Here is a 23616-nt window from a genome sequence, read left to right as displayed (position 1 = left end):
CAAAACCTGGGGAATCTGATAGTGTCCTTTTCTCATTAAATTGGTACTCAAAAGGAAGACTCCCTCAGACCAGGAGAACTTAACTTGCTTTCCCCCCTGCTCCTTCAGTGGACTAAAAAGAATGTTTTCTTGGTAGTGCTGAGTAGAACAGGGAAGGGAAAAATGGCCTAGAAGTTGTAATTATGTAGCCCCAATTCACATTGCCTGAGTGACCAAAGAAATCTCTGGTCATAAATTCAAAGTGACCCTGGCATATTAATATTCCGAGACACCTAGCAAAATTAAATAGATCCTTTGTGGAGAAATTCACCTTTGTCCTAAATCTTTTTTTTTTTTTTAGAGAGAGAGAGAGAGAGAGAGAGAGAGAGAATTTTTTAATATTTATTTTTTAGTTTTCGGCGGACACAACATCTTTGTTTTGTATGTGGTGCTGAGGATTGAACCCGGGCCGCACGCATGCCAGGCCAGGCGAGCGCGCTACCGCTTGAGCCACATCCCAGCCCTGTGTAAATCTTAAAGAACTTATTTTTTTTTTTAAGGAAAGTGATCCATTTATATAAAAAAGTTAAAGAAATGAATTACCACAAGTGAGAATTAACAAACTAATAGCAGACCCATGTCCTACAATAATTTAGATCCTGCATTTATTAAGAACAAAATATGAAGAGCTAGCCAGGTGTGGTGGCACATGCTTGTAATCCCAGTGACATGGGAGGCTGAGGCAGGAGAATAATGAGTTTGAGGCCAGCCTCAGCATCTTAGAGAGACACTGTCTCAAAATAAAAAGTGAAAAGGGCTAGGGATGTAGGACAATTGTAGAGTGACCCTGGTTCAATTCCAAGTACAAAAAAAAAATATGAAGAATTATGCTTACTGTGCTTAAAGAAATAAAAATACATGCTGGGAAAAAGAAATTCTAAAGAACACCCATATTTGAAAAATTGCTTCATTGAACTTCTGGAAATAGAAAAAATCATGATTAAAATTAAGAACTTAATAAATTCAAGAGATGAGCAGCCAATTAGCCATAATTAATTAGAGAATTAGTGAACTGATAGTTCAGAAAAAAAATTAGAAATCAGCATAAAGAGGCAAAGAAATAGAATATGTAAGAAGGTTAAAAAATTATTTTCTAAACAAAATTTGCTATAATATAGTTAGGTTTCAAATTAAGTTGTATAATATAACATCTAGTAGAGGTTATAATGAAGTGTTTTCTTTCTGATCTGAAAAAAGAGATAAAAGAATGGAAACATGAAAAGAAACAGAATTTAGAGTGATAGTGTCAGAAGCAAAATATACATTTAATCGGATTTTCAGAAAGAAAGGAAAAAGAGAATAGAGAACAGTCAGTACTTTTTTTTTTCTTTTGGTACTGGGGATTGAACTCAGGGGCACTTGACCACTGAGCCACATTCCCAGCCCTATTTTGTATTTTATTTAGAGACAGTGTCTCACTGAGTTGCTTAGTGCCTTGCTTTTGCTGAGACTGGCTTAGAACTCATGGTCCACCTGCCTCAGCCTCCTGAGCTGCTGGGATCATAGGACTTTTTGGAACTGAAGTGATACACCAAAGGAGAACAGCCAAAGGGGGAAAACACGACAAAGTATCCTCAAAGAAGGGACAGATACTAGCTCACTAACAGACAGCTGACTGTAAACAGAAAGAGTGGAACCAGTAGACAGAAAGCCAATCCCAATAGGCCACACTCTAAAATGCTAATTGTATAACATTCCTGAAATGAAATGACAATATTATAGAAATGGAGAACAGATTAGTGGTTCTCAGGAGTGAAGCAGACAAGTGGGGAAAGTGGGTTTAATCCTAGAAGGGCAACATGAGAGATCCTTGTGGTGATGGAGACTGGGGAAGAGGAGAATCTGGGTAAAGCATATATGGGATTCTCTATTTTTTATAACTGCATGTGAATGAACAATTAGGTCAAAGTATAAAAGCTTGATTCAAAAAGTTACAAAAGTAGTTTGAATAGTGCTTGCAGTTTTATTGTAGAACTTTTGGAGCAAGTGTATTTTCTATACCCTGGTGAATTGCCATAATACTTTTTTTTCTCCATAGTAATATTTTTCCTTTTTTTTTTTTTTCTCCGTGCTGGGGATGGATCCCAGGGCCTTTTTTTTTTTTTTTTTTGGTGTGTGTGTGTGTGTGTGTGTAGAGGGGATTGAGCCCAGGGTCACTTAACCACTGAGCCACATCCCAGCCCTTTTTGTATTTTATTTAGAGATAGTCTCGTTAATTTGCTGAGGCTGGCTTTGAACTCATGATCTTTCTGCCTCAGCCTCCCAAGCCACTGTACAGGTGTGTGACACCAGGCCTGGTAGTTCCCAGGAACTATTCATGCTAAGCATGCTCTCTACCACAGAGCTCATCCACATTTTTTAAAAATTTTATTTTACATTTTCAGACAGGGTCTCACTAACTTGCTTAAGGCCTCACTAAGTTGCTGAAGTTGGCCTCGAACTTTCAATCCTCCTGCCCAACCTCCTAAATCACTGGCATTGTGCCACCATGCCCAGCCTTTTCGTAGTACTTTCTAAGTTTAAATACATTCCTAACATTTTATTCATTGTGTTTTGAATGTCATGAAATATCCCCAAGAGCTCCTCTAATGTGAAGAGTTTTTGTTTTACATTTTTTAGCCTCACTTCTTAAGGAACTTCATACTTTTCACCACAATCACTTTCCTTGCTTATGTTGATAAATTCGCCTTCACTAGCTTCCTCTGGCAGCATATCTAGACTCTATGGAATGTCATCAACATTCCATGATCAAGCGTTTCTTCTATGATTCCATATATGTTCTTTTTCAATTTCACCTCCAATGTTCTCACTTTCCATTTCTTTATTGCACCCTCTTCTTTGTTGGCTACTCCTCTCTTTTTCTTATCAATTTTTGCAAAACATCACTTTTAGGTTTTTATCACTGGGATTCATGGAGTCAACACAACAACATGTTTTGTTGTCTGTGCATCAAATGAATAACAACTGCACAGTGACCAATCACTGACAAGCTTTGAAAGAAGTGGTGGGATTGGTCACTGATCAGGATGCACATCTGTTTTTTATGTAGTTATTTGTGGACTCAAAGTCTGTACTTTATGCAATTACTCACAGTTAATATACTGTGACAACTAAAATTCGAACCATGTTGTTGGGGATCTGGTGTTATTTAACCAAAGTGTGTTAACTGAAATTTGTGCATATTGGAATGATGCAAAGTGAGAACCGCCTGTATACATGCTTTACTTATTAGTATACCTTTAAGTGATTGATATTTAACACTTCACACATAGAGACCAAAACTTGGAATACTATATTTCCTTTCCCTCCTCCCAATATTTGTGCTATTTTTTTCCATGTATTTTACTTTTGTATATGTTGTTGAAGCATAAATTATCTATCATTTAAGTCAGTTGACTATGACATGTAAATTAAAAATAATTGTCTTTATATCTGCCCAAGTATTTTCTATTTCCAGAGCTGCTTTCCTTTATGTAGATCCATACTTTTTAAAATCTGGACTTAGTACTGAAGGACTTCCCCTAACATTTTTGTTTTGGTAAAGGGATTGAACCTGGGGGAGCTTAAACACTGAGCCACATCCCCAGTCCTTTTTTATATTTCATTTAGAAACAGGATCTCACTGAGTTGCTCATGGCCTTGCTAAATTGCTGAGGCTGGCTTTGAACTTGTGATTCTCCTGCCTCAGCCTCCCAAACTGCTGGGATTCCAGGCATGCACCATTATGCCCAGCCCCTTTAGCATTTCTTGTAGTACAGGTCTTCTAGTGATGAATTCTTTTATCATTTTTATATATGAAAAAGCTTTTATTTATTTATTTTTATTTTTAAAAAATTTTGTAGTTGAAAATGGACAGAATGCCTTTATTTTTTAAAAATTTTTATGTGGTGCTTAAGATCAAGCCCAGTGCCTCACACATGCTAGGCAAGTGCTCTGCCACTGAGCAACAGCCCCAGCCTGCTTTTATTTTTCTCTATTTGTGAAAGATATATTTACTGGGTAAAGAAGTCTGGGTTGATATTTTGTTTCCTTCCATTACTCTAAAGATGTAGTACCACTGGCTTCTGATTTGCACTTTTTCTAACAAGAAATCTCTAGTCCTCTGTATGTAATTTATCCCCCCTGCCTCCCAGCTGCTCTTAAGATTTTCTCTATCACTGGTTTTAAGCTACTTATTATGTTCCTTGTGCTTGAGGTTTGTTAATCTTACTAATTTTCAAATGCTCAGTACTTAGCACACAACTTATCAGGTTGTAGATAAATCTATAAATATTTCCTGAATCAAACTGAATGGTTTTGTAAAGTAAATCAACTGAAGGAATGCATCTATTTGCATTTTCAAATATTTTAATTTGTCAGACGAAAATCACTTTACCAACAAGTGGTACTTTTTCCTGTGGACTATCTTTTCCACCTCCTTTCCTTGCACTTTAAGCAAGAGTAAATAGTTTTTTTTGACTCAAGCTCCTTTCCCATCTGTAAATATATCATTTGTCACATAATGATGAATACACATCAGCAGAAATGCATCATTAGGCCATTTCATCATTGTGTGAACATCATAAAATGTACTTACATAAACCACATGATATAATCTCCTACATACCTAAGCCATAAAATATATATATATTGTCCATTGTTGACCAAAACATTGATATGCTATACATGACTGCATTTACGTCATTTGCCATTAAAGTTCCATCATTGTTTTGAAAGATATATCTCCAAATACAATCCCACTCTGAGGCACTGAGGGTTAGAACCACAATGTAGGAATTTGGGAAGGATGCATTCTAGTCCTTACCAGTGTTGTAAGAATTTACAGAATTTCCACATTATGTACAACCACAAGAATGGGATCCTAATTAGAATAAATTATACACCATATAATATATATAATATGTCAAAATACATTCTACTGTCTTATATATCTACAAAGAACAAATAAAAATAAATAAAGAATTTATAGAATTTGACCTAATTATGGAGTCATGGATTGCTTTGTGAGGGAACTATTGAATGAAGTTAAATGTGAAGGATAGAAATTAACAACAACAACAAAAAAGATATGGGGGTAGAGTTATGTACTATCAAGGAGGAGAAAACAGTGACATCAAAGGCCCGTAGTGGACATCAGGGTACACGGCTGGTTTCCAGAGTACTGGGTGACTGGTGAAGAGATGAACAAGAAGACAATGAAGTAAAGTGTAGGACATGAAACTTTTACATCAGAATCCCTCCAAATGCTTGTTAAAACACACCAGAAACCTGGCTCCCTTGAAGGTCTGTTCACGGATTCTCTAGGCACTGCAGCTGGGAAGAGTGAACTCCTCTCTTTCATCCTTGAAGAACTAAATTCAAAGCTCAGAATTCAGGGACAGAAAGTTGAATTGGCTAAGCTTGGGTCACATGCCCACTCCTTGGCTGCAAAGGATGAAGGAGTGGTGATGAGACGACAGTTTGGCAAGAGGAATCTGTTTGGTTTTTCATAGTGGGAAATCAGGGACTTAGATTTATTGTTTCACAAAATCTGCACAAAAGGAAGAGTAAAGATAATTCCCCAAAATGGATCTGGGATCTGGAAATGTTAGAGACAGAAAATAGATGGTGGAAAAAATAATAACCTAATCAATAAATGGGCTAAGGAAATGAACAGACACTTTACAGAAGAAGAAATACAATCAATCAACAAACATGAAAAAATGTTCAACATCTCTAGCAATTAGAGAAATGCAAGCCAAAACTACTCTAAGATTTCATCTCACTCCAGTCAGAATGGCAATTATCAAGAATATAAGTAATAGTAAGTGTTGGTGACAATGTGGAAGAAAAGGTACACTCATACATTGCTGGTGCGACTGCAAATTGGTGCATCACTATGGAAAGCAGTATGGAGATTCCTCAGAAAACCGGGAATGGAACCACCATTTGACCCAGCTATCCCACTCTTCAGTTTATACCCAAAGGACTTAAAAACAGCATACTACAGGGACATATGCACATCAGTGTTTATAGTAGCTCAATTCACAATAACTAAACTGTGGAACCAACCTAGATGCCCTTCAACAGATGAATGGATAAAGAAAATGTGGGGCATATACACAATGGAATATTACAGAGCCTTAAAGAAGAATGAAATTATGGCATTTTCAGGTAAATGGACGGAACTAGAGAATATCATGCTAAGTGAAATAAGCCAATCCTGCAAACCAAAGGCCAAATGTTTTCTCTGGTAAGTGGATGCTGATCCATAGTGTGGGGGTGTAGGGAAGAATGAAGGAACTTTAGATTGTACAGAGGGGAGAGAGGGGAGGAATGGGGATGTAGGGATGAGAAGGATGGTAGAATGAGACAGACTTATTACCCTATATACACATATGATTACACTAGTGGTGTGAGTCTGCACCATGTACAGCCAGAGGAATGAGAAGTTGTGCTCCATTTGTGTACAATGTGTCAAAAAACATTCTACTGTCATGTATAACTAATTAGAACAAATTTAATTTTTTTTAAAAAAATCAAAGGGAAATCAGTAGAATAGAGGAAAGATACCAGGGATTGGGAGGAAGAAAGGAAAAGGGGACATGCTGGGAAATGATACTAACCAAATAATATTGTTATATTGTATGCATGTACAACTAAAATGTGCAAATAAAAATGTGGGTGGGGATAGATGGTGATAGCAAACAATTAAACAAAAAAAATCACCTATTTTTTAGGAGAAATAAACTCAATGGGAGCTTGCTATAAGGACATCATGTGATCTAGTTTGTGAGATAGTAAATCATGAGGCCTTCATTCCAGAAAGTTCTGCCCAGAAAGAAGTAATGTCATACAGAGAAGTCAGGAAGAAGTAAACAGACAGACCTGCTATGTTTCTCTCAGTCTATTACCCTTAGCTTCTATCTTTTGGTCCAGTTTTCTATATTATGTCTATGCTTTATGAAATCTAAGCCTAAAGATAGTTTTCTCAGGGTCTTTGGGTCTTCATTTCTGAAGGCTCTTGTGTTGTATAAATGTTTGATTAAATAAATATGTTATGCCTTATGAAAATTTCCATAATTTCCTTTAATACATTTTGTCAATGTGAATACTTCTAGCTCAATATCAGGCACATTGGGATGCTCAGCAAATGTTACTTGAATTATGTGGGAGTATGGGAAAGTTTAAGAAAAAGAACAGAGAAATTTGGAGAAAGCAATATGAGGCTGAATTCAGTTGTTTTTAAATAAAATTTTGTATTAAAGTTTTACACAAACAAAAAATGTGCAATTTTAAGCATACATTGCCATGATTTTTCACAAACCAGTGTACAAATCTCTTAAGAAATAGAATATTGCTAACTCCCCATAAACCTGCCTTGAACTCTTTTGCAGTCACTAACCCCTAACAACTCAACAATTATTCTAACACTAAGGATAGATTTTTCTTGTGTAATAATTTCTATATTCTAGCCAAGACTATTTTGGATCAAAATTTGTTACTTACACAAGACTACTTAGTACTAATAGTTAAGACATATTGAACATTTTCTACTTACCAAGTACTGTTCTAATCACTTTACACATATTTTTTAATATTTGTTTATTTATTTTGAGTTTTAGATGGACACATTATTTTGTTTTTATTTGGTGCTGAGGATTGAACCCAGTGCCTCATGCATGCTAGATAAGCACTCTACCACTGTGCCACAACCCCAGCCCCGCTTTACACATATTAAGTAATTTATTCTCATAGCCACTTTGTAAAGTAGGTGTTATAATTATTCCCAATTTACCAATGATGAATCTGAAATACAGAAAAATTAAGCAATCTGCTCAAGGACATGTAGCAACTAAGTGGCAGAGTTTGTCAGATGTCTCCAGAGTTAGTGTGATACACTGCACAAACAACATTAAACTGAACCTTAGCAAAATATGACATGTCAGTAGTTTAAAAACTTACTATTTATGGCCTGTGTTGGTAAATGTGAATGTCAGAATAAAAGATAGGTGGATATAGGGTCTTCTTGACACTAGTTGTCAGACATCCTTTATATATCAGAGCTGAGTAGTCACTGATAGACTCCAGAACCAGATGTGCCCCAGCTCCACCACTTACTACCTATGTGACTTTAAGCAGTCAATTCATCTCTGTGTGCCTCTGTTTGCTTTTCTGTAAAATAGAAGCAATAACAGTAAATACATCATAAGATTGTCACAGAGGTTAAATGAAACACTCCTGGCACATGCTATGAGCTCAATTCATTCATTCATTCATTCATTCATCCATCCATCCATTCAACAAATATCTCCTCAGTGTCTACCATGTGCAAAGCACTGTGCTTGGTATTTAAGAAATACCAAGCTTAGTTTGCTGTGTGAACGAAGAGTAAATCACATTACTTCTCTGGGTCTTAATCTCCTATATGGAAAAATGAGAAGGGGTAGCCTATTATATTTAAAATAGGATTATAGCAAGACCAAGGTAATTCACTGTGACTTTGTTCCAGTCTTAGCTTCTTGGTGAGGACTACCCTGACCCTTGTATTTAGTGCTACCAATCTTCAACCTACCAAAAATAAAGGTTTGGAATTCTGAGTCTCAAGATTTCAACCTTCAATCTACCAGAAATAAAGGTTTGGAATTTTGGGTCTCAAGATTTCAGACTCCAATGCTGGGGTTGTGCCTCAGTGGTAGAACACTTGCCTAGCATGTGTGAGACACTGGGTTCAATCCCCAGCACCACATAAAACATTAAATGAACAAAGGTACAAATCACAAATTTAAAAAATATGTATTTCAGACTCCATTTTCCAGAGCATACCCTGAATTATCACTGTTAATGTGTTTTTATTCATATTTTAGGATAGTAATAAATTTACAGAACAAGATAATAGTAGTAGCAAACATTTACATAGGTTTAAATCTGTGTCAAGCACTGTTTTAAGGACTTCCTTCCTTCCTTCCTTCCTTCCTTCCTTCCTTCCTTCCTTCCTTCCTTCCTGCACTGGGGATTGAACCCAGGGGCTCTAAACGACTGAGCCATATCCCCTATTTAGAGACGGAGTCTCACTAAGTTGCTTAGGGTTTCACTAAATTGCTGAGGTTGGCTTTCTCCCCATCCTCCTACCTCACCCTCCTGAGCTGCTGGGATTGCGTGCATGGGCCACTGCGCCTGGCGTTTTCAAAATATTGACTCTCCCAATACTCACAAAAGTCTTATGAGCGAGATATAATTATTTACACTGTGCAAATGAGGAAACTGAGGCACAGAGCAATTAGGAAATCTTCTTTAATATATTAATAAGCAAAAACAATTGGAATCCTTTGAGACATTGTGGAAAACACAAGGCAATTTGAAGGTTTAATATCGAGGAAGATGCCTTGTCAGAATCCCAAAAACTAATTCTGATGGGCTCCATAATAAAACACGCATTGACATTAGACCTTTTCCTCCCGCCAACCTTTGTTGACTTTTGTTCTCTAAGAAGGAAAAGGGAGACTGAGAATTGGCCTCAGACACCTGAATGAAACCCTTGCCAGCTCCCAAACACCTGTTAGATCCGGTTCCCAAGAAGTTCTGAAGCTTTGAAATGCATCCTGGTATTGTTCCTAAGTCACTCCTTTGTTAGATCTTGATAATTAGATTGTCACTTTCTAAATGTGCTTAAACCTCCTTTCACTTGAGATCACAGAGCCAATATTTCCTTTCATCCTCACACTTCCTAGAAAAATACTACCTTTCCCAAGAATCACTCTTATTATTACTATTTCAGATACCCCAGCCCCACAACTTTGGCCAGGCTCACCGTCATGACCAAAGAATCCATATTAAGTAACCAGGCTAATCAAAGTTAGAGAAGATCATTTATTTAGTCAACAAAATATGACTGAAATGTAGAATACAATGAAAAATGTGGGCTTATCACCCAACGAAATCCTGGGAGTTGAAAGCAAGTTTGAAAGCAAAAAGAGAGTATTCGGGAGATGGATAAATGGTAACAATTTTACACTGCCAGTAGTTATTTGTCCCCAACAGGTTTAAATTTCAAGTAGGTTCAAGAGTGGTTTACAGACATTCTTGAGTAATAGATGAGAACCATGGACTGAGAAACAAGCCCAATCTCCCAGAAGGGCACAGTCAGGGGAAAATGCTGTCCTTAGGACCTTGGCCCCAGGCAGAAATTCTGGCTAAGCCACTGCGCACTGACCTGCAAGAGTTTACATGGAGATGGGGGTGGGGTAGAGTGCAATTCCCACATTGTGAGGAATCCTGAACCAAATCCAATTGACCTTCATAATGAGCCTCCATAATGTCACCTTACAAACAAGTCCAGGGATTAACCCTATGCCACTCCCTCTCTGCTCCGCTACAGTCAGCGTCCAGGTGGCTTTGTGAGTCACCCAGACCCTCCGTAATAACCCCACTTGTGGGTGGGGTTGCCTTGTAGTTGCTTGCCCCTTCCCATCCTGACTCAGCTGCCTCTCCCGGTGAGTTACTATTTCTTGCCAGGCAGAAGCCGCCGCGGTGCCGGTCCCACCAGGCATGCTCAGCGCTCTGGTGGAGCTTTGACTGCGGGACAGGCAGTACTGGCCTGTGGAGCGCGTCCCCAGTGCCCTGGTCCCTTTAAATCAGGCCGGCTGGTTGCCAGGCAACAGTGCGGTCCGCGCTGGCGCTGCACTGCGGAGACTCTGCCCCGAGCCGGCCCGGCCGGGTCGCGGTGGCCAACACCGAACGAGGGGCTGCCGCCTGCTGGTGGTGCCCGGCTTCGGGGAAGAGGGGACAGGACTCCCCAGACCGCACCCACGGTTCCAGGTATGTCTGCGGACGGGAAAGCCCGCCCGGGTTCGCCCCTCTTTTTCTCTGGCTCGGGGTGCAAGAGGGCGGGCAGCCAAGGAAGACCCCGCTGTAGATTTTTTTTCTCTCTCTCTTTAGAGCCCCAGCCAGAGCTGGAGAGCGTTCGGAAGGAAAAGGAACGGGGCGTGGGAGTGGGAATGTGGAAAAAGGAGTGGGGTCAACCGTTTCGGGCCGCCCACCAGCGACAGAGTCGGGACTGGGGAGGTAAAAAGTACCACCTGCAGTGGGGGGTTCCAGTAGCACCCCGATCTGAGCCACCTTCTCTCCGCTGAAAGCAATGATGGCTGGAGTTTCAGTTAACCATTCACATAGAAAACCCCCAAACTATGCATACAAAGATACAGCTTTATAGCAAGAATGTGACTCCCATACTAATAAAGTCTCAGCCTTTGGAATTAAGGTGACTCTGTATCTTTTCTTGCAGAAGGAATAATTTCACACTAACAATGAATAATTGGGGGTTCTAACCGTTCACTGGGCCCAGTTTTCAATGATACTTTGCTTCCCTCTCCATATCTACAAACAATAGAGAAGACAATTTGTCCTGGGAAGTGACCACTTGACCCTTATTTTAGGACCCTGAAAGATTAAAGCAAAAATCAGGATCACTTCCCTTTTTAATGTTTGCAAATTAACTGCACTGAGGGAGGCAGGCAAGGCCTAGGCTCCAGCCCTTTGCTAAGGGTAGCTGGTGGCATGCTCATTAATAACAAGCATGCCACTGCTGTTTCCACCACTGGTGGCTCATTTGTTCAATACATGCTGAAGTTGAGGAGGTACTGTGTTGAATAAAATATCACCATGATCTTGACCCATTTCAAATTTGTGTTGCTTGGGGAAGGAAGATTTAGTAACATAATTGTTGGGGAAATGGGTGGGCAACTTAAAAGGAGAAATTACCTCTAAGTGTCTGGCATCACATTGCAGATAGGCCAAATGACATTTTTAGTGGATCACTGGTTACTTTAATATATATCTCAGATATAAACATGGATTTGGGCATTCTGATTAATTATATTTTCTGATGATGGTGACGAGAGTGGAATTTATTTTCCAGTACAAACTGGAGGACAACGAGGAAATCCAGTAACAGACCTTGGACCTCAGATAGGGTAAGTACAATTGTGTTGACTGATATGTTGGTATGTGTGTTCGGAAGCACAGACTCTTACCCAACATAAAACTTCAACCTTTTAACCACATCATCAATCTGCATTGTCAGTACACTTTCAAGAAGGCCTCATAAAAATATAAAAGAAAAAAATGCCCCGAAGACTTTAGCAAAGCCAAATAAACTTCAAGGGAAAAATTAAAGTTCTTTCCCTCTAAAGTCACCCCCAAATGTCATAAGCTAGAGGAGAAATTGTAAGCACTTTAAAAAAACTCAATTAAAAATCAAAGCATTGTAGAATTTTCAGGAAGAATATTAATGAACATTCCTTCAACAGATATTTATTGAGGGTAACTACAGGGACACAAAATGGATAAGATGTTAGGTGATCCTGTATGGGTATATATAATAAAAGTCTGTAGGAAATGCTTTAAAAACACAGGAAAAACTCAGAGTGCAAAATAATTCTTGCCAACAATCCTCAAATTAATATTCCAATTGTAATATTTTAAAGAAATTATCTGTGGCTCCAAAAAAAAAAAAAAAAGAGTGGGGGGATTGGAAAGTTCTTGGGGAAAGCAATTGATGGAGAATGTGAATGTCTTCGGTTATAGGGAAGACTACCACTTTTCTGCTTAGACAGAATCAATTTAGCTTCAGAAATTTGGAGATGTCAACAACTAACAGAGGAGTTAGGGCTAATTCTTCCATGGGGATGAGAATTAAATTAATTTAAAATTGGACTTTAGGTCCCACTATTTACTTTAATTGTAAGTACATTTTCTGTGTGTTGGTGGGGATTGAACCCAGGGCCTTGTAATATGCTATTCGTGTGCTCTACCACTGAGCTACACTTCAACCAAGTACCTACATTTTTTCAAACTTTTTTTCTGAGATTTGGTAGCCTCAGGCTTGGCAACTATGGAACACAAATCTTTGGAGATGTGTTAATTTGCTTAAATGACTGGTTTGTATAGAAGGGAGGGTAAGAAAAAGCTAAAAGAAACAAAACCCATTGTTTACAGTACATTTTTAAAATTCTTTCTATTTTCAAGCCAGGTGCAATGATGCATGCATATAATCCCAATGGCTGGGGAGGCTGAGGTAGGAGTTCAGAGCAGCAATTTAGCAAGAGCCTAAGAAATTCAGCTCAACCCTGTCTCTAAATAAAATATTTTTAAAAGGCTGGGGATATTGCTCAGTGGATAGCACCCCTGGGTTCAATCCTAGGTACCAAGAAAAAAAAAAACCCACAAAATTCTTTGTATTTTTATTTTTATTCATTTATCTTATTCACCTGTGAAATAAGCATATTGTCCCTATTTTACACCTGAAGAATCTGAGGCTTCCAGAAGGTAGATCTTCACTAGTTTCAAAATGTGAAAGCCAAGATACCTAATCTCTTCTGTCTTTTTGTCCACCATAATCCATTCTCTATCCTTTCTCAAGTATTTCCTTTTCCTTGTCCCCACAATTCTGCCCAAGAAAAAAATTATTTCATACAAAGTAATTTGGGTGTTCATTTTGGTATTTAATGTTTTTTTTTTTTCAAGTGAGCAGAATAGGGTGAAGAAGGGGGAAGTTCCCCTAGAGGGGCCAGATCAGAATCTTCTGAGGATAGAGGGTAATAATGACACTGTTCTGTACCTGGAAACAGTAGAAGCATGCCGCAGAAGCAGGGAAAAAAAGGTTGAGAACCACTGTTTTTAATTAGGAAAAAAAACTGAACAACTGAGCAAAGGAACAAGGCTGGTGACTTCATTTGTAGCACAGTTGTTTTTTTTTTTTTTCCTATTTTGGCTGAGCAGTCTTTCTGAGGGTGGAGAGAACTGAAACCATCTGAGAATAAAGGAAGAAAGTTTCTTGGGCTGAGAGGAGCCCTTTGTCTTTACCTTATTGCCCCTGGGCAGGGATGAAAGCCAGACCTTAAGTTGAGGGCAGCTGAATGGCTGAGGAGAGTGACAGAAGGTTGCTCAACATGGATTGAAGATGACCTTTTCCAACTATTATTCCCAGTTTACAAAATTTAAGAGGAAGGACCCCTATGAGGTGAAAAAAAAAAGCCTTTTGTGTTCTTCCAGAGCTGTTTCCCAGTCCCTGCCTACCTCTTCCTGGAAGAACAATCCCTTTTTTCAGGCAGATCTAGATTTATACAAAAAGTCCTGAAAATTTGAAACAAAATTCTAAGGTAAATAGGATAAAGCAACAGAGAGAACATCTTTGACTTATGTCGGCAAATTTTTCTAAAGCATGTGATTTAAAATATAAATATTTTAGAAAACAAATACTTAAATTTCATACCCATCTTGATATGAACATACTCTCCTGGGCCCTGCTTTGAAAATGAAAGTGAGATGGGTTTTTGAATTTCTTCTTTTACAATAAACAGTAGTGTATTATCTTCTAGAGCTATTTGATTGAGGATAGATATGTGTTCACCTAAGATCTTTATGGAATGATATACCTAAAGATTCATAATAAATTATCACTCTGCTTAGTTATCAACATTTATATTATGTTACGTCACATTACATTATAAATTAATTTTTTCAGTGGTTCCCAAATTTTTTTGCTGAACTCCTGGGCGCAAGTGATTCTCCTACCTCAGTCTCCCCAGTAATCAAATTCTTTTTTGTTTGTTTGTTTTGATACCATGGATTTAACCACGGTGTTAAATTGTTGTTAACTACTAAGCAACATCCCCAGCCCTTTTTAATATTTTATCTAGAGACAAGATCTTAGCAAGAGACAGTTGCTAAGTTACTTAGGGACTCACTAAGTTGGTGAGGCTAGTTTTAAACTCACGATCCTCCTGCCTCAGCCTCCTGAACCACTGGGATTTCAAGTGTGTGCCACTGTACCTGGCAGAATAAAATTCTTAGATAAATATAAACCACCTTCATGTAACAAGAGATCCCCTACTCCACAAAAATGTCCTAACTTTTTGCCACTGCATAAAAAGGTCACCAGAGGATTAGCAAGGATGGTGGAATGTAATGGACATCATTATCCAAAGTACATGTATAAAGGCTTGAATTGGGTGTCAACCTACTTTATATACAAACAGAGATATGAAAAATTGTGGTATATATGTGTAATAAAAATTTTAATACAAAAAAACAAAGTACATGTATAAAGATATGAATTGGTGTGAACATACTTTATATACAAAAGATATGAAAAATTGTGCTCTATATGTATAATAAGAATTGTAATGCATTCTACTGTCTTGTATTTAAAAAATAAAATCAATAATAAAAAAAAGGTCACCAGAGAGCCAGGCATGGCAGCATATGCCTATAACCCCAGTGGCTTGAGACGCTGAGGCAGGAGGATTGAAGTTTCAAAGCCAGCCTCAGCAACTTAGTAAGGCTTTAAGCAACTCACTGAGACCTGTCTCTAAATAAAATACAAAAAAGGCTGGGGACGTAGCTCAGTGGTTAGGTGCCCTGGGTTTAATCCAAAAAAAAAGGTCACCAGAAAATAAATGACGTTGTTTCCAGTGACATGCTAATAGGAACCATCAGAAGTTTATTAATAATTCATGTCAGACACAAATGAATAATTGTAGTTATATTATAGACACCCATGCCTTACCTTAATTGTGCAGTCCCAAGGACTTTAGGGGGATTACTTTCTTAGAAAACCACTCATTTATTTTTGTCATGTGATTTTATATGTATTTTTAAATTTCTTTTAGTCATTGATGGACCTTTATTTTATTTATTTATTTATATATGGTGCTGAGACTCAGACCCAGTGCCTCACACATACTAGGCAAGAGCTCTACCCCTGAGCCACAACCCCAGCCCTAATTTTATGTAGTTTTTCTCTCTGTTCTGTTTTGTTTCTTCATTTTTTTTTTCTCTTGGGCCTCCTTCCCATACCATTCCTTTCTTTGGGCCTCAATGTAGACACTTACAATATCAAATGTTCACAACTGCCTAGCTAAAAAGGTGTTTATACTTACTTTTTTTTTTTGATACTAGGGATTGAACCCAGGGGATGCTTAACCACTGAGCCACATCCCCAGCCCCCCTTTTTAAAAATATATATATATATTTATTTATTTTTATGTGGTGCTGAGGATCAAACCCAGTGCCTCAAATGTTTGAGGTAAGCGCTCTATCACTGCCCACAACCCCAGCCCCTCAGCCCCGTTTTTATATTTTACTTAGAGACAGGGTCTTGCTGAGTTTCTTAGAGTCTTGCTGAGTTTCTTAGGGCCTTGATAAATTTCTGGGGCTGCTTTGAACTCCTGATCATCCTGCCTCAGCCTCCTGAGCTGCTGGGATTACAGGTGTGCACCACCAGGCCTGGCTACAGTTTCAATTATGGCTTCTGGTTTGGTTTGACTTCAGCTGCAACAAATTACCTAGTCAAGTTTATTGAGGAAAAATATGGCTGCCAGACCAGGGTAGAAGAAAGTCATTATTCCAAAGCATATTCCTTGTCCTTGCCAGAGAGTATTAATTACATACTTGTTCTGCATAAAAAATAAAACAGTGCAGTTGGTGAAGAGAAATGAGGCCAGGCTTTGTGGTGCATGCCTGTAATTCCAGTTACTCTGGAGGCTGAGGCAGGAGGATCACAAGTTTGAGGCTACCTGGGTAACTTAGCAAGACCCTGTCTCAAAATAAAATAAAAAATAAAGGGCTAGGGATGTAGCTCAGAGGTATAATGTTCCTGGGTTCAATCCCCAGAACTAAGAAAGAGAGAGAGACAGAGGGAGAACATGAATGTGACTGGCAGCTTTTACCCCACTCTGGACTTTGTGATACTCTTGACTAAATTTGTGAACAAGTCCTTAAAGGGTATCTTGCCAATGAAAGAAAGCAGTTGAGAGAGGAGCAGCTTAGAGACCCCTTGACCTTATCCTGTGTAAACCATAGGAGAGAAATTCCAAAAGGCTTTTCAAACCTTTCTCTTTCTATCCTTTGATGTGAAACATGCAGTTCTCCTTACCCTCCCCACTTCCTTTTCTGTCTTTCCTTTTGTGGCTTTTAAAAAGATACCTAAGCTCTAAAAGTAGTAGGTTGTTTTCTTTCAGTTTGTGGAATGAAACCTAGCAGATGAGTAAAGAGGAACTTAAAATAAGCACTGAGCTGGAGACAGGACTTAAGATTTACCACCACAGGCTGTGTGACCTTGGTCTAGTCATTTAATTTCTCTGAGACTCCGTTACAAAATGACTCTCCCCAGTCCTTTGAAAATCCCTGGCTGTATAGGATTCATTGGAAGCATTTCCTTTCAGACACCCTGGAAATTCTATAAGGCTCAAGAAGGAAAGCCAGTAAAAATCAAAAAGGGTGTGTATGTGTGTGTCTCCAGAGATTTGTGGAAAGGGTGAACAGAGATGCCACTTTTTCAAGGAGCAAAATTATTAATGAAGAGAGTTTTCTATGTTAACTTCTATCTATACCCAGATGTCTATCTCAGATGTTTTATTACTGCTATCTCCAGGTATAAAGTAAGTGGTCTCACCCGACTTGGCCCTGTGCTCTCTTGCTTCCTGATCAGTCCCACCAATGTCTTTCATCCAGAATTAAGTAAGAGGAATAAGAATCTCTCTGCTATTGTTACTGGATTAGCACTATTTTTGCTTTTTTACAGAATTGTGTGGTAAAAATTTGCCTGCTAAAAAAAATGTGCCTGGCAAGTAGCATTGTACTCATTTCTCCTGTCTCTGTCCCTTTCCTTCATGATTGCTGTTAATAATCTGTATTCTTACTTCTATAAAGAATGGAAGCCAGAATTAATGATAATCTTCTCCTTTAAGAACAGATAGAACCAGACATGGTGGCTCATGCCTGGAATCCCAGGGACTCAGGAAGCTGAGACAGAGGGATCGAGAGTTCACACTCAGCCTCAGCAAATTAGCGGGGCCTTAGGCAACTCAGAGAGACCCTGTCTCTAATAAAATATGAAAAAGGGCTGGGGATGTAGCTCAGTGGTTAAGTGCCCCTGGGATCAATCCCTGGTACCAGAAAAAAAAAAATGGATCAAAGATGCTTCTGGATTGTGACTGGTAGAATAATAAAAGTCAGAAAGGACTATTTCAAGAAAAAGGAGATGATGTTCCAATGGCAAATATATACCACAAATTTCACGTCTGAGTTAATCACTATAGTCTGGTTGAATAAATGTGTGTGTGTGTGTGTGTGTGTGTATTGCTAGGGATGGAACCCAGGGCCTCACATATGAAGGCAAGAGTTCTCCCACTGAGCTACATCCCCAGTCCTGATTGACTGAACTTGTGTGTGTGTGTGTGTGTGTGTGTGTGTGGTGCTGGGGATGAAACCTAGGCCTCACACATGTTAGGCAATTGCTCTACTGCTGAGCTACAACCTCAGCTCTGATTGACTAAACTTTAATAGAGCTTGGTTTATGCCTTTTTCATAATAATTTTAATATCTTCACTGAATTTTTCATCTCTAAAGAGTTTATTTTAAGAATATTTTTATCTTTCCTTTTCCTGAAAGCCAAGTACAGATGCACCCTTGCGATAGTGAGTCCCTTCATTCTCTTTGTTTGTGTGTGAGGGTGGAAGGGAGGGGGCATATTCAATATCTGTATGTATCAAGTTTATTCATTCATTGCCAATAGTAGGGCAAACCTGTTATTTAAACTTCGGGGCTGAAAAAGAATAGATGAGAGATAATACACCAAAAAATCATTTACTCAGGGCCATGGGACGATTCCATGTGTGTGGGCCCATGGATGTACACACCCATGTGCTTTTCTATGTTTTCCAAAATTGCTACAAATAACGAAAGACAATATTAATTTAAAAATAAATACATTTGCCATTTTTCATTACCAGAAGAAAATAAAATGACATTTGCATGCATGGATAAAAGAGATGTAGGCAGGGGCTGGGGTTGTGGCTCAGTGGTTGAGTACTTACCTCACATGTATAAGGCACTGGGTTCAATCCTCAGCACCCATAAAAATAAATTAATTAATTAAATAAAGATATCATGTCCATCTACAACTAAAGAAATATTTTTTTAAAAAGATGCAAACATACTTGGATTTTTCTCAGTGGTGATTTTATATATATGTGTGTGTGTGTGTGTGTGTGTGTGTGTGTGTGTGTGTGTGTGGTGGGGGCTGGTCAGTATATAAAATGAACAAAGTGACTCCCTCCTTCTCCTTACTATTTTTGGGTAGCTGCAGTTATCCATTTGGTGGATTGAGATGCTTGGGTCCTTCTTTCTCTCTTCCCTCTGAGGTAGTTACTGATCAAATATTTCAGTGTATTAGGAAAACTGTACATTAAAGATTCCATTTGAGTAGGAAAGACTCCTTATGAAACAAAATAATTATCTGTTAATTTTTATAAGGACGTTGGTTGTCACTTAATATGCTAAGCTTTCACCTAAAAACTATACTCAGAGTCAATATCTTGAGAAAATACATGTGATGGCATTAATATTTTCAAATGTTGACATTAGGTTCTCATCATGAAATTGCTGTCAAAACAGATAGAATTCTGTACACTTGGCATTGTTGCCTGAAAGCAAAGCCCAAGACTGGAATAGCAGGAATTTATAGGTCAAGACAGAAGGGCATTTGGCAGAGTTAATCTTAAGGAAGTCTGCATGGTATACTATACCCAAAGTAGCTCACATTGCATTAAAACCTGATGTTTTAGTCACCTTAAGGAATGAGTAAATAGTAGTCCCATCCAAAAGTACTTGAGAAAATCAGATATATTGAAAGCATGGGTGCTAACTATTTAGCCTATTAATTTCACATTACTTATTATTTGAAGGCAGTCTTTTTATGTGTACAGTTGCTTCTTCATAGAATCACTTCATTTACAATAAGTAGCTAGATGTATCAATTCACTGGTTATATTTCATATGGTAGAAAAATTTTAAAGTTAAAAGGGTCTGTAGAGGCTCTAATTTTCAGATAGTATAGTATGAAAGAGTGAATCTGTTACAGGCAGTTAACTACAGGGATACTGAGATGAAGAAATGCTATGACTGTTAGAAAATTTTTCTCAAACTATTTTACAGAAGCAAGGTAAAGTTAAATCTAGACCAGAAACAATGGTAATAAAGTGAACAAAATGTAAGTAGCATTACACAGAAAACAAAAGTATGGAATTAGCAGTTTTTAGTTACATTAATGTATCCTGGGAAATACAGATAAACTTCTTCCCAGAGTCTATTCTTTTACCAAAATAAAAATTAAGATATAGTATATATTTTGAGATTTAATTTCTGCACTCTTAAAAATTTATATTTTTTCAAGTGACTACAAAGAAGGACAAAAGTGAAGTATCATGGTGCCATTATTGGTAAATTCAAATTAGTGTTTGAATGTATAGTGTCATAGGGGTTAGAGAAATAATTTTGCCCTAAATGAGCTCAAATTATTCCAAACTATTATAAATTTCTCTTTGAATAAATAGGTGTAGCTGAGTAATATGGATTTATGATATAACCAGAAGGTCTCTAAAAGAGCTTTCACACAAAATATAATGCTGTTATAGAAAAATACCTGCTGATTAGATGGTTGGGTGTATAATAAAATCTGTCATCAGTTTGCATAGTGTTTCATACTGTAGAAATAACCCTTGCAAGCTGAAACCATGGAAAAAGATTTTAATAATCAATTGTAAAATGTATTTGTGTTCCATTAATTTTAAAATACATTCTTGATTGATTTTTGTATTATTTTGTTTTTGTTAAAATATTGGAAACTTTATTACTGTTGGTTTTAAATTTAAAAAGAGAAAAGTAAAACTGATATGTAACTCTAAGCAAAAATACCGAAATCTTAAAAAAGAGTCTGTAGAACTTAGCTTGTTCGGCCATTTTTATTGGTAATTGAGAAAACTGAGGTCATAGTCACTCTGTGAGTTAGAGGGCCAGCTCTCAAATGGTTAAGTTCCTTTGCCTGTGAACCAGCATCCTTACTTATTTCTTTCTACAGCAGTGTAAGTAATGTGCCTTGATTTTAAATTCTGTTTTTCAGGAATTGGAAAAGGTGCCTAAAGAAATGGATGCTAGAAGAAAACACTGGAAGGAGAATATGTTTACTCATCATTTTAGCGCACAGGATGTTCTAGAAGAGGCTTCTAACACTGAATCTTCCAGTGAACCAATAGTTGTAGATAACACCAAGAGAATGGAAGGAAATTATAATCTGTCCAGTAGAAAGTTTCAGGAAGAAAATAAATTTAAGAGGAAAGAATATGTTTCTCAACTAAATGAAAGAGAACAAGAACCAAATTTAAGAGAGAGAAGGATAAACATGTCAAAGAATGAGCCAGACATAAAGTCTGTCTCCAGTGAATCATTTAATTTGGATGTTGTATCGGAAGAAAGCTTAAACAGAATAGAAGACTCCTGTGCCTGGAGTAAAGAAGATTTACCAATCATACCACGACAAGCCCCAAGGAAGAAAGTAACTGAAGGAATGTCTCCAAAACTTCGCCTGAACCTTTTAAATGAAGAACTAGAAGAACTTAATATGAAATGCAGAAAAATAGAAGAGGAATTTGAAAATGCTGAAAAAGAACTTTTGAACTCCAAGAAAGAAGTTTCTGTGAAATCCCTAAATTTTCAAGAGACAGGGACAGATACTTTGAAGAATGACAGGGAACTTCAAGCTTTAAAAAATGACCTATCCGAAAAAGCGACAGATGTAAAAAACTTAACTGAGGAGCTCCAGCAAGCCAAAGAAGTTATCCACAACTTGAACCTAGAGAACAGAAATTTAAAAGAAGCTGTTAGGAAATTAAAGCGTCAAACTGAAATAGGAAATGCTCTCCTAAAAGAAGAAATGAAATTGTATTATGAATTAGAAATGGACAAGATCCGTGGAGAGCTGGATGCCATCAAGAATGAACTGAGAGCTGAGAAGACCCTGCAAGCAAGAAATAACAAAGCCCTGGAATTGCTTAGAAAACACTTTGCTACCGTGATAAGGTCACCAGACACCCTTAACCACTTTACTGGAGATTTTTTTTAAAGTTAAAAAAAAGCCTTTCATTAAGCAAGTTATTGAGCCAAATCAATGATTATTATGCTATCTTTGTATACTACTTAAAATGTATGTAATGGGATGTAATTTTCACTTTTGCTGCATCAAAATATCTGTAAAACATAGATGTTCATTTCAAAGTTTCTGCTTTCTCTTTCTAATGAAGTGATTTCGAGAATACAAATGGAAATGAAGCCTAAGAAATTTCTTTTGTATATCCATAAATATATATACATATATATCTATATTTGAGTCAAAAACACATAGTAATTCACCAGATCAATTATGAATACAAATCAACAGTCATTTTTGATCCTGTGAGCAATATGTCCTTGGCACATGGATATTCTCCCATCTGTGTTCATTGATGTTAACAATAAAAATATTGTTTATATGTATAAGCATAACATATGTCTGTGAGTCTCTTAGTTGCCTGTTCAAACTCAATGGGATACCAAAAATGTATCTGCTTTCTTTGGGGTCTAACCTTAATTAGGCACATGTAAACATCTCAGGAAAAAATGCAGTTTTTTTCTCCCTCCTGCTGTTTTCCATGCTTTCTCCTTTGACCTGGACATGGTTCCCATAGACTAGAAGACTGAGAGACATTGCTGTGACCTTTGCTAGAGCCCTGCTTTTTCAGCTAGTGGCTCTTGCATTATCTCATGTTGACCAGCAAGGGGCGTTGTTTACACAGTTCTTCCGAAATTCCACCAGGAGGAAATGTCCTTGCTCAGCTTCTATCACCAGACCCAGACTACAGTGAAAGATGTTGGATGTCATCTAGATAAGTTTTCAATGAGCTAGCTTGATTTATATAGTCATCCAGCCCTGTAAGGGGCCCAGGCAATGATATTTTGTTTTATACTTATGAAGACTACAAATGTACTGCCTCTGCCCTTTGGTGGAAATGATGGTCAGCTGATTCTTTACATTTGTTTGTACTAATCATCAAGATTTCTTATACTTGGAGCTCCATTGGCATGGTATTTTTAGCCAAATGAACCAAATGTAATCACAGATTATGAGGGTGGGATACAATTGTAAGAGTTTGGGTATCTTTCCAAAAGGGAAAATCCCCAAACTGGGAGTGAGACACATTGATTCTAGTGCTTGTTCTCCCATCAACTAATTAACCTCCTAGGCCATAAAGTTCTCATTTGTAAAATGAGGGAGTTGAGATCTTTCATCATGATTTTTTTTCAGAGCTGCACATGTTAGCATAGATCTGTAGTCCCAGCTACTCAGGAGGCTGATACAGGAGGATCCCTTGAGCTCAGGAGTTTGTGGCTAGGCTGGACAATACATTGAGACACATTCTGTCTCTCTTAAAGTTTCTGTTCAGTTTTAATGTTCCGTGATTTCACCTCAATGATTTTATTTGCAAGTGTAACTATAGCTGTGACAAAGTAAAATTCCCACCATATCTGGTACATTCAATTCATTTTTTGGTACCAGGGATTGAACTCAGGGGCACTTGGCCACTGAGCCACATCCCCAGCCCTATTTTGTATTTTAGTTAGAGACAGGGTCTCACCAAGTTGCTTAGTGCCTCAATGTTGCCGAGACTGGCTTTGAACTTGTGATCCTCCTGTCTCAGCCTTCTGAGCCACTGAGATTACAGT

The 23616-nt window shown here is 37.8% G+C and overlaps 1 protein-coding gene across 2 annotated transcripts; it reads left to right on the top strand.

Moving 5' to 3' along the window:
- Positions 1–10679: 10679 nt before the first annotated feature.
- On the top strand, positions 10680–22398 carry Ccdc160 (coiled-coil domain containing 160). 2 transcript variants are annotated; one of them, XM_046469306.2, is made up of 4 exons: positions 10680–10836; positions 10957–11082; positions 11936–11990; positions 20981–22398. In XM_046469306.2, exon 4 carries the CDS (start codon positions 21005–21007, stop codon positions 21977–21979), a length of 975 nt encoding a protein of 324 aa, XP_046325262.1. In that variant the 5' UTR covers positions 10680–10836; positions 10957–11082; positions 11936–11990; positions 20981–21004; the 3' UTR covers positions 21980–22398. The 2 variants fall into 2 exon arrangements, with proteins under 2 accessions (XP_046325262.1, XP_046325269.1); XM_046469313.2 differs by lacking the exon at positions 10957–11082 and having other exon boundaries at positions 10690–10836.
- Positions 22399–23616: the final 1218 nt, after the last annotated feature.

This window comes from Marmota monax, unplaced genomic scaffold, assembly GCF_021218885.2.
Source record: "Marmota monax isolate L192 unplaced genomic scaffold, Marmota_monax_Labrador192_F-V1.1 WCK01_AAM20220418_F8-fsc00054, whole genome shotgun sequence".
NCBI classification, from domain to species: domain Eukaryota; kingdom Metazoa; phylum Chordata; class Mammalia; order Rodentia; family Sciuridae; genus Marmota; species Marmota monax.
The sequence above is the reverse complement of the archived record's forward strand: the minus strand, read 5'-3'. Positions and strand labels throughout refer to the sequence as shown.